This window comes from Plecotus auritus, assembly GCF_963455305.1.
Source record: "Plecotus auritus genome assembly, chromosome: 5".
Taxonomy (NCBI): Eukaryota; Metazoa; Chordata; class Mammalia; order Chiroptera; family Vespertilionidae; genus Plecotus; species Plecotus auritus.
The window spans coordinates 171,271,680-171,283,465 of NC_137776.1; the positions used below are offsets into that span (position 1 = coordinate 171,271,680).

The following is an 11,786-nucleotide window of genomic DNA, read 5'->3' on the forward strand; positions in this document are numbered from 1 at the left end:
AATGACTGCCTCACACTATTTTCCATGAGGGGCCAAGTCTAAGTTGTTCATATTTTTAAATGAACGAATAATTTCCTCTCATACTATCAAACTAGTATTTGCCCATATGATTTTTAGAGCATAACGTGTCTGAACTAAACAGTTTACTCTCAATGCAATGTTTTTGTCCTCAGTACATAGTAATGTCTATGAAATAGACAGGATGCAGTCCTTATTGTGTGTGTGTGTGTGTGTGTGTGTGTGTGTGTATAAACTAGGCTCACATTGATCTCCCTACTAGCAAATCAGTCTAGGGACTGATCAATGCTTGTGATGATTTGCACCATCTTTCCGAGTCTTTCTTCAGGAATTGATGATGCTCACTTCAGCATCATAGAATTTTAGAGCCTCAAAAAGGACCTTGGAGATGCTCCGATATGGTTGCTGGTGTACACAGACCCCCTGTGTGGTGTTAAATTGCCTCCAGTCACTTTTCTGTCCCTGCCCATGTTTCATACAGTGCCTTTTTCTTGGTGTGAAATGTGTGTAAATCAGATTTCCAAGTTGTCACCAGTAACCCCAATGGCTTTTTACTACCTGGTGTTTTCTCAGAGTGTCATTAATTTGCCTTTTGCATTTAATACATTATCCTCTGCAGTTCCAGGACTACTCTGGAAAGTGTGATCATATACTTCAGTTTGTCTAAGAGAGTTGTGAGGAGGGGTAAAAATATATACATATATTTATTTATAAAAATTTTAATGGATAAATAACAAACAGGTTCTTGTAGGGGGTGGGAAGGAAGAGGATGGATGGGCAGGATAGAAGGTACCTTTCTCTGAATAGAACTTACTTTGTAAATTTGACTTTGAAACTGTATAAATGCTTTACATAATTATAAATAAAAGTAAATCAAAATGAGAAAAAAGCACTTTCTAAGAATTCATAGCAAGATGAAACCAACAAACCTCAGTGTCTGTAGTATTGAAGGCATAACCACACAGAGAGGAAACACTTCAGTGACTAAAACAGCAGTTTGACTGCATGGAAATACTCCAAGGCAAAAAGAACAGCAAAACATTTTAAACTGTTTTCATTAAGTTATTAGTAATAATATTGGTATTGATGTTATAAAACTATTATATTTATACTAGAGGCCCGGTGCATGAAATTCGTGCACGGCGGGGGGGTGGGGTGGGGGGTGGGAAGGATCAGGCCTAAACGGGCAGTCGGACATCCCTCTCACAATCCAGGACTGTTGGCTCCCAACCACTCACCTGCCTGCCTGCCTGATCACCCCTTAACCACTCCCCTCCCAGCCTGATCGATGCCTAACTGCTCCCATGCTGGCCCGATTGTCCCTAACTTCCCTCCTTTGCCGACCTGGTCGCCCCTAACTGTCCTCCCCTGTAGGCCTGGTCACTCCCAACTGCCCTCCCCTGCTGACCCGGTCACCTCTAACTGCCCTCCCTTGCCAGCCTGGTTGTCCCCAACTGCCCTCCCCTGCAGGCCTGGTCACCCCTAACTGTCCTCCCCTACAGGCCTAGTCGCCCCCAACTGCCCTCCCCTGCTGGCCCGGTCACCCCTAACTTCTCTCGCTTGCCAGCCTGGTTGCCCTAACTGCCCTTCCCTGCCGGCCTGGTCGCCCCTAGTTGTCATCCCCTGCAGGCCTGTTTGCCCCCTCCTGCCCTCCCCTACTGGCCCAGTCACCCCTAACTTCCTTCCCTTGCCAGCCTGGTTGCCCCCAACCGCCCTCCCCTGCCAGCCTTGTCCCCCTCAACTGCCCTCCCCTGCAGGCCTGGTCCCCCTCCCAACTGCCCTCCCCTGCTGGCCTTGTCCCCCCCCAACTGCCCTCCCCTACAGGCCTTGTCCCCCCCAACTATCCTCCCCTGCAGGCCTGGTTGCCCCCAACTGCCCTTCCCTGCAGGCCTGGGTCCCCCCCCAACTGCCCTCCCCTTCATGCCTGATTGCCCTCAACTGCCCTCCCCTGCTGGCCATCTTCTGGTGGCCATCTTGTGTCCACATGGGGGCAGCCATCTTTGACCACATGGGGGCGGCCATCTTGTGTGTTGGAGTGACAGTCAATTTGCATATTACTCTTATTAGATAGGATTATAGGATAAAACAAATAACTATATTGAGTTTTTTACTGTCAGGGAAGAGATTAAATAAAATAATCAAAGAAGTAAAAATCTGCAATCCTTAATTTAAATTGGAAATATCAGTATGGACTCATGATGTATTTAAAAGGCTTTAAGAGTGTCCAAAACAGAACCAGTGAGCACCTCTAGTGCCAGATTGTGGTTTCTAAATACCTTTTCCTACTACTGGGAACCAGGAGTCCTTGGAGAAAGGGCTTGAGTCTAGGTCTGGGGCAGGAAATGTGCAATATGAGCTTAGAACATCTTTTCACCCTAGGAAAAATGAGGGAAGGGGGGGGGAGTGAAATTTGCAGGTTTGTGGTGATTCTTAAAGTATGGTTTCTTGATCAGCAGCATGAGCACATCTGGAAACTAGCTGGAAAGGCAAATTTGGGGGCCTCATCTCAGACCCACTGCATCAGAAAGTCTGGGAGTGGGCTCCAGCATTCTGTTTTCACAAGTCCTGTTGCTGTGAGAACCACTGGATTAAAAGAAACTTAAGAGACACATCAGTAAAATACAAAATGCGTTTATTTGTACTCCAATTTAATTAAAATCAAACCAATTACTCAAAAAAATTATGATGCAATCAGGGAAATGTGTCTACTGGCATATTTAGTGATAGGAGGCAGTTATTGTCACTGCTTTAGATGTGATAATTATATTGTGTTTTTTAAAGAATCTTTTTCTTCTAGAGCTATAAACAAACATTTTATGGATGAAATATGATTGGCTCTTAGGATTGATTTTAGAAACAACTTTAGGGTGAGGATGGGCAGGGATAACACGGTGTTGGCCATGATTTGGTAATTACTGAAGCTGGAAGGGAACGTTGGTGCTTCACTGTCCTCTTCTTTCTACTTTTGTCAATGTTTGAGAATTTTCATCGTGAAAAAGAAAGCTAACACGGCACAATAGAACCCTCCCCGCCCCAGCAGCCTGGTGGGTGCTCAGGAGTAAGTCTGAGGCCCCCTGGGAGGGGTGTGGTGTTTGTGCCCCGCTCAGCCCGGTGGCCTTGGGGAAGGGTTTCTCTGTGGCAGGCTCCTGGGTGGCAGGCTCTCTGTTCTACACTTCATCCCTCGCAGTAGCCTTTAGAGAGTGAGGGATTATTTCCATTTTCTGGAACTCCCTTGCTCCATCACCATCTGGAAGTGACTGAGCTGGGCTTTGGAACCCTGAGGTTTACTAAGGTGTATTCATCCTATAAAAATGAAGATTTTAGATGGGAGGAATAGCAGACACTATCCAAATTCTGTATTTTAAGTGCTGGGTAGAATATGTACGAAGTGTTTGAGAGCGCACGTGGAATTAACCCCCAGTTGGCGGATGGTCTCACAGCACCTCCTCTGGTCCAGGTGCTGATGGTCAGGGAAGAATTGAGTTCTGCCCTCAGCGAGCTGGTGGCCCAGGAGGGGAAGCAAACAACTTCCATGCTCTCCTCACCTCTGAAAAATCAAGATGGTGCCCTAATGGGTCAGACTCTCCTAATAATACTTTCATTTCTCTTTCTACGATTTAAGCATTAAAATGTGAAGGGAAGCACCACGCACGGTGGGCACCCAAAGGAGCAGAAACCAGCCTAGTGTCCTGGGGAGAGTCTCAGGGAAAGCTCCCTGGAGGAGGTGATGCCTGAGTTGACTTTAGGAAGAGAGAGGGGCTGGCTAGGCAGGGATGAAACAATCGTCCTCCCTGTCTTCCGGCAGCACCTCATTTGAGGCTCTCTATTGCAGTGTGATGGCTGGGGTGCGGGTCCTCCCTATTTTACAGACGCGGAAGGAACGGAGGCTCTGAATATGGATGGAATGGCTGTCCTGAAAGGTGTGGCCCTTGAAGCCATGACCAGATAGCGGGTCTTTGTGGGCCCTTAGCGTGAGGAAGAGAATCAAAGAAAAGCTAATACTTAAATGAGAATGTTTTGGAAGAACAGTTGAAGTCCTTGTAGCTGACACAGTTGTTTAATCTTAAAAGTAGGTTAAAGCAGGGAATCAAAAAATGATACATACCTTAAACATTTTAGGTTAACCTAAAACAGTTAAATGTACGTTCATTTGCCATTCTTTTGATGTAGGGCCAGAGCCTTTCCTTTGAAATTGGGTCTGCTGTTCGGAGTTCTACATTTCCTTTCTTTCATAAATTACATCTATAATGTATGTCTGTCACTTCCAATTTCTGTTTCTTTAAGAAGAAGAAAAAATGTAGACACATGAAAAGCAGTTTGAATATAGAATTCATCTAGACCATGTTCCTCCCACAACTTTTACAGTTGATGCACCCACACCTCATTTGCCAGAAATGGGTTTTTAGTGACTTGCCTTTACCAAGTCTTTCCTGAAGTAGTTTTCATACAACTAGGTCTCTCTTTTTACACACAATATTTCACAGGGTTACTTAACACTTAATTAAATCACACACAGTAAGTCCTCGCTTAACGTCGTCAATAGGTTCTATGACTTTTAAGCGAGATGACATATAAGGAAATACATTTTACCACGGACTAATTGATACAAACAAGGGTTAAGTGCCTGCGGCATCTCATCACCGTAATAAGGAAATGATGTTGAACGAAAATGACCTTATTCGAGGACCTGCTGTAACTGATTCAGTAAAACTGCCGTAAATAAGTTGGGAACGAACTAAAGTGACTCTTTATAAGCTAAGAGCCCAGCATGTCCCCTCTTGGGGACAGAGGTGTCTTGATGTAGGAGAGAGTGGTCTGTGCCAGGGCACCTTACAGTCGGGGTTTTAGGAGAAAGGGGGTGTGCTAACACTATGCATGAGTCAGGTGGAGGCTCGCTAAGAGGGCCTGCGTGGTGTGCCCTTTTCCCTTCAGAGGACGGGGGCGCTGGTCTTGCAGCCCTTCCATGCTCTCCTCACCTCTGAAAAATCAAGATAGGTGCCCCTAATGGGTCAGACTCTCCTAATAATACTTTTATATCTCTTTGTAAGATTTAAGCATTAAATTTTTAAAAAATTAGCATTGTAGTTTTTGTTTAAAAAGTCAATCAATTCTGATAAATTTTTAAAATAAAAACATTCCAAATCACATTTCTCGGGGATAATCGTTATTGACATTTTGATGACATTTCTATGTCACCAGTGTTTGTGTAGACATCTTAATGTACCCATCTGTGAATGTAGATGTATGTAATGGGTTTTATGGAACAGGAATGCCTAATACACAATAGCTGTTCTGGGCTCTTTGTCACTAATTACTATCATATTTCAATGTCAATAAGTAGAGTTCTACAACATCATTTTTAATAGCTGCAGAATTATTCCACTGTGTGTGAGCACCATGATTTATTATCTAGACCCCTACTAATCAGTTTATTTTTTCCTGCTAAGAACAATGCTGAGATGAACATCTCTGAACACAGGCATCTTCTTGTGCTTATATTATTCCTTGGGGGTAAATGCCAAAGGGTAGAATTGCTGGGTCAGAGGGGTAAGCACATTTTGTAATTTGGCAAATCTTGCCGGGTCATTGTTCCACCTGGGCACAGCCCCTCAGCGTGCTTCCCCACACCTCACCTTCGCTGGGTTTGGCCTGTTTTTGCCAACCTGACCACAGAAAATGGCTTCTAGTTTTTATTCGAATACCTTTGTAGGTGAGGTGGAGCATCTTTATATGTGGTTTTGTAACTCTGCCCGTGTGAGATGATGTCGGATATCCTGTGTTCATTTTTCCAATGGCTCTCCTCTTTAGACTGGAGAAATGAAGGCAGAGATCACCAAACTGCACAAAAAATTATTTGAACAAGAAAAGAAGTTGCAACACACCATGAAGCTTTTGCAGCTGAGCAAGCACCAGGAAAAAGTCATCTTTGATCAGTGTAAGTGAACGGTCGGGGGCGGCCGCCATGTCTGACCACTTCCTGCCTCTGGGGACTAAAAAGCCAGCCCTGGACCACCCTCTTTGGAGCCCAGACTGTTTGTCATCACACCTCCAGTGGGTGGGTTTCCTTTCATATTTCATCCTTCCTGACTCACACAGACAAATGCATTCACCTAACAGACTTGTGGAGGGGCACTCTGTGCCGGGGACAGTCACCTCACTGTGAGACGGTGTGTGGCATGTGCTTTGATAGGAACATGTGCAGGGTCTTAGGGAGCACTAAGGTGGGAGTGGAGCGGGTGCCACCGTGCCTGGGAGCTGAGTCTGCAAGGAGGAGTAGGCATTGGTCAGGTGGAAATGGAACTGTGTAGACAAAGGCATGGAGGAAAGAAAGAAGGTTTTGTATGTGAGAAACCAGCATGTCACGTTGCTGTACTAAGAGCTGTAAGTGGCCAGTTGAGGCAGAAGGGGTCAGGGGGACCGGGACTGTGTTGCCAAAGGCCTTAGGTGGCAGGCTCAGGTGTCTCGCACTCAGAGCAGAGCATGGCCCTGTCACTTCTGTGTGCAGGGCAGGCTGGTGAGGAGGAGCCAGGCAACGGGAAGGACGCCTGTGCCGGGCAGTGGGCATCCAGAGGCAGGGATGGGGTTGAGAAACAGTTTTTGAGACAGATACAAGACTCAAGGTCACAGAGGTAAAACCACTTCGTGAGGTCAGCCCCAGCCCCCACCTGGGAGCTTCAGGTTATTGGGAGCAGCCCCCGAGTTCCTTCCGGTGAGTCAGGCTGTCTGCCTGTCACCGCCCAGTCTTAGCAGAACTGCTGACCATGGCAATTTCCTGTCCTCGCTGCCTGTGCACTCTCTTATCAAAGTCCAGCATTTCTGGGGCATTTCCGAGACGCACAGAACGTGGATTATTGTCACGTAAGAGTCCTCCTTAGCCCGTGGGAGCCTTCTGAAAACAGGCGGTGAGACTGTGAACTGCAGAAGAGAGCTGCTTAGTCGCCAGCCAGCACCAGTTCCTGCTCCATGCCCCGTGCCAGGCTCGGGGACAGCCGTGAGTGAGGTAGTTCTTGCCAGGTGGAGCTTTGCCTGAATGGGGAGACACAGAAATGAGCTGCAGAATGATGGACCTGCATCCCAGGCAGCCTGAGGGCCTTCAAGGCTCTGGGCCAGTTGGGTCTTGTCACAAAGGGCCTTGTGGGCCGGACTCAGGAGTGAGCAGTAGGGACTGACGGGTTCGTTGTGTGTGGGAAGGTCTGTGGCTGAGCATGGAGGGGACACCTCTTTGGGGCTGTGGCAGTCGCCCAGGCAGGCAGTGGAGAGGCCTGATGGAGGGCCATGGAGGAGAGGGAGTGGCTTTGAAAGATTAAGGCAGTAGCCCTGGCAGAGTGGTGGGTGTCTGTGAGGTTCTGGCCCAGGATTCATGTCACTGGTAGAGAAAAGGAGTGCTGGAGGGGCCCAGGGGGAGATGGTGCCAGTGTGGTCCTGTCTGATGTTGGCCTGCTGGAGCAGCAAGGGGCGGGGCAGGTGCTTCTGTTCAGCATTCAAGTCCAGGGAAAGTCAGAACTCGCCCTATGGGCATCTCTCCTCGGCGGCCCTGAGCAGTCACAGGGCACATCAAGTCAACCCTGCTGCAGGCGAGGGGATTTCGGAAGTGGGCAGTATGTGCAGGTGGGTGAGTGACCGTGCAGACCCAAAGGGCAGATCCAGCCCCATGTCCAATGTCGGTGCCTGGAATCACTAGTGAGCACAGGCCAGGTCTCCGCTCTCCTGTGTGACCCGGAGTACGTGGCTTTGACGCCCTGAATTTCAGACTCATCATCTCTGATTGGAGACAATAATACCAAAGGACTCAGACTGGCCAGATGGCCAAGTTCTAAACACAACCTTATAAAAGTGCTTCCGTTTCCTCCTCTATCGCCTCGATGGTAACAGTACCTAAACTCTTTCTGGATAGAGCAGAAGCTCAACAAACGTTAGTTCTCTGCCTCTTTTTCGAGTAGGTCGCACTGAATCCCATGTACGGGTGTGGTAAACCATTAATAGTGTTAATGTGTCATGGCAGCTCCCGTGCTAAGATGGTGTTCCCCATCTCTGTGTCTCCAAGGCCTGGCACAGCGGGGGCTCAGCTCAGTGCCGGGGGAGGGGCTTGCCTGAGTCCACACAGCTGGTGGCAGGCCCTGGACTGTGACTGCCCCTGGCCAGGCTCGGCGGCTCATCCCGACGAATCAGGTCCTTGGAAGTGGCTCAAACGCTGCCAGCCTTGCTGGGCTGCTTCTGGCTGTGAGTGACTGTGTGCAAGTGTCCCCTCCTGCCCCTTCTCCGCACGGTGACTGGAGGAGTGAGGCCCAGGGTGGTCCCTGCCAGAGTATCCTCCCAGAGTCTGCAGGGGAAAGGAAGGAAAGGGGTCACCGTGAGACCCCAGGACCCCACCACTCCCTCGCCATGTTACCTGGAGTCACCCGCTTCGCTCCCAGCCTCGGAGACAAGGAGTACCTGCTGCTCAGGGTTGGTGTACTCACCAGGTCACCATTGTCACCAGCGAGACACCGCTGGGGTTGGCGTCTTCTTGCCAGCCTCTGCTGATGCGGAGGCGCCCTGCGCTGCGTAACAGGCCTGGCTCCAGTCCGTCCTCACACTGTGCGAGTCTGGACTTGGGCCGCGCCCTTTACCGCTCTGTCCTGGGCTTCTGATAGCAGCGGGATTTCCGCGCTCCGGGAGGTGGGCAGTGCTGTTCAGATGTGGGAGTCCCTTCCGGACGAGCCTCAGCTCGTCCCCGGGGAGTCTTGTTCTTCAACATCACAGCCTTATTTTAACCTCCACGGCCGTGACCTTACTTGTTGGTGACTCTCAGGAGAGGTATGATCTCTCTCCAGAAAGATGCATCTGTCCACACACACGTCAAGATTTACACTTCGTTTCTGGGGATTTGGGCCATTCCAAAGCACTCCCCTGGACCCAGGGTAGAACTCCCTGGGCTGCAGCCCGGGATTGGGGGAGGGCACCTCTGAAGTCTGCCCATACACAGCTCAGTGCCAGGTCTGGGGGCACCTCTGCAGCTGCCCCACCCACCCCTCCTGTACTGGCAGAGCGTGACTTGCTCAGGGAACCACGTCCGCTCCTTTGCCAGCTACAGGGCAGCTCAGGAGGAAAGTGCCAGCGCTCTTCCTCCCTGGTCATTGGAGCCTGCTCGGTGCTGCTGGTACACATTTGACTACAGAATTGCCCTCCACCCTGGGCTTAGCCTTCACATGTGGGCTTGCTTCAGTGGGCACACCCCCTTCTAGAAGCCAGGGTATGCAGGATCTAGTCAGGCGCAGGCCCCCCCCTGCCCTGCCCTGGCCCATCCTGGGCCTGTAGAGGTGAGCCCTGGGCATACCTGAGCATCCCGCTGGCCTTTGGAGCCTCGGTTTTGTCTGGAACGAAGCGTATCATATCGCTGTGAGGTTGTGGCTCAGCATGGTATCTTGAACAGGTGTCTGGTCCACTCTCTCTGGTGATTATTTGGTCCTGGGTATCACCTTCACACCTCTCTCTGGCCTGGGCACTCAGGCTTGTCTGAACTGTTTGGAGTTCAGAGGGCTCTTCCCTGAACCTGGCTCGTCCACTGTCTTCCTAGGTACCCGCACCTAACCCTCCCATTCTCCGCTCTCTCCTCAGTGCTCATCACCCACAAGGTCCTTCGGAAGGCCCGAGGAAACCTGGAGGTAACGCCCTGCAGCTCCTCCCGCGGAAAGCCAGGTGGGCGGGCGGGGTGGGGCAGAGCAGGCAGTGACCTCTTTGAACAACGAAGGTGAAACCAGGGCACCTGCCCTCCACACACTGGAGCACAGAACTTGCCTCTCATCTGCCATGGCCTCAGTGGCTCTGATTACAGCTGGCTGTGGTTTTCACCAGTGAGAGACGGTGCCTAGTACTGGCACACAGTGGGCACTTGGGTTTGAATGAATGAGTAAATACGATTGCGTTGTCATTTGGTTGTAGATATTTACTCACCAAACAGTGTCTTAGATGGTAGTTTCAGCATAACAGCGTCCCCTTGAACTCTGTCCGAGCTTCCCTCGGACATCCTCCTTGGGTCCTAAGCTTCTCCTGTTTTCCTCTCTTCCAGCTGAGGCCCGGGGGCGCCCACCCAGGACCGTGCAGTCCCAGCAGGCCGGGCTCCTGACAGCGTGCAGACAATAAAGCTCGCGGTACCACTGTCTCCTTGTCACAGGCGTGGTTCCTACTTACTGAGGAAAAGAGCCGTCTGCCCAAAGAAATCTGTTTTTCCTTTTAATGTTTTCTGTCCTGAAGTTTAAGGGTTGTTGTCAGACAAGGTTCCCATGCTGTGCAGCGGTGTGTTTAACAGGTCTCTGCGTCCCTGTGTGTAGCAGTGGGCTCCACGCCACCCGATTCGCTTAGCGCTCAGCCAGCCCTGCAGGGTGACGGTTCACATGAAATGATTCATTTCAACTTGGCGACGCAGTGACTGTGTGTGGAGCTCAAAGCCCAGGTCCCCCACGCCCAAGGGAGACAGGCTGGGTCTTGGGAGTGGCCCTCACATGTTGCTAAGCTCTCTGCCGATTCCAGCCAGGTGTCCAGAGAGGAATGACGCCACGTGGCATGGCCGGGGCACCAGTGCCTGCACTTGGCATGGACTCGGCGATGCACAGAGACACCCGCTGAGGTGGTGCCGTTCACACTGGGACTGACCAGGAGGCTGCTGTAGGGACTTGGCAGTGCAGTGACCCCAAGATGACCCTAGTCTTTCCACCCCACTGCCTGCTGCATCTGCTACAGCCCTGTCGCTGGCCTTCCTGTTAAATTGTCCTCCATCTTTGCCCTGAGCTTCGTGATGTCCCTGAGAAATACACAGGGTGGGGAAGGTGATTTTCCAGACTGGCCAGTTGGCCCTGGGCAGCGCCAACAGCCGCTCTGCTTTTCTGCCCCACAGCCCTGCCCACCACCTCGGTGCCCTCCCTTGTTGGGGTGGCCGAGCGATGTGACGGCTCCATCACTCAGTTCAGTACCATCCTTAGTCCATGACTTCACTGGTGGAGTGGTGGGCGGTCAGGATCAGGCCAGTCTTCTCAGCACAGCTGAGCGACTTGTCCAAGGCCCTTACCTTCGAGGTAAAGCTGGGGCGTGATCCCTCCTGTGCTCTCTGCTGCTGCCCCTGCAGCTCCCCGGACACGACGGTGACGAGGTGACGTGATTGCATCGGCTGTAGGTACAGGGATGGAGGAGTAGGAGGCAGGCTGGGAGTCGGGGAGCCGGCCTCATTCTGGCCCGGGCCCCCACTTCTCTGCCTGTTTCCCATCAGGTGAGGGGCGGGGAGGGGGGCAGGAAGGACCCTCTGTGCTTGGGTTCCTGTCACCTGAGCTCTCTCATGAGAAGTGTTTGCACAGGTGTACCTTAGTACCTGCCAGCGTGTGAAAACTCAGGTTCAGGCATAAAGTAAGTCACACGACTGGATTCCTTAGTGGGAGCTCTGATCCGTGGCCAGGACAGCTCCACTTGGTTCTGTGAAGGGAGTAGGAGGCCTGGCTTGTAGTCCCAAGTCAGCCCTATCACCAGCCTCTTCATCTGTAAGTGGCAGTCACCCTTCTGCCCAGTCTGGTCATAGTGTGGGAGCCTCAAGATCTGGAAGTACCAACCGAACCCTTTCCAAGAAGTAACGACTCTCATTCAGTGTCTCTCAGTGGTGGGTCTCTAGGACGTTTTCAAAGCACTATTTTAGGTTACCAGTGGTTGATGAGCACATATGCAAGTGTGTAAGTGTTGGGGGTGGGGTGAGGAGAGAAGAGGGGAGTAGGTCGAACGGGACAGTGGTTAGAACTCAGGTGGGG

The 11,786-nt window shown here is 50.9% G+C and overlaps 1 protein-coding gene across 4 annotated transcripts in view; it reads left to right on the forward strand.

Moving 5' to 3' along the window:
* Window positions 1–10,193, forward strand: part of CDK5RAP2 (CDK5 regulatory subunit associated protein 2) — a 152,956-nt gene extending 142,763 nt beyond the window's left edge. For all 4 annotated transcript variants that reach the window (XM_080668557.1, XM_080668560.1, XM_080668558.1 and 1 more), the window contains 3 exons: window positions 5,827–5,953; window positions 9,616–9,662; window positions 10,067–10,193. In XM_080668557.1, coding sequence (XP_080524683.1) covers window positions 5,827–5,953; window positions 9,616–9,662; window positions 10,067–10,123 — 231 coding nt within the window. In that variant the 3' untranslated portion in view covers window positions 10,124–10,193. The remainder of the gene's footprint in view (window positions 1–5,826; window positions 5,954–9,615; window positions 9,663–10,066) is intronic.
* The last annotated feature ends 1,593 nt before the right edge of the window (window positions 10,194–11,786 follow it).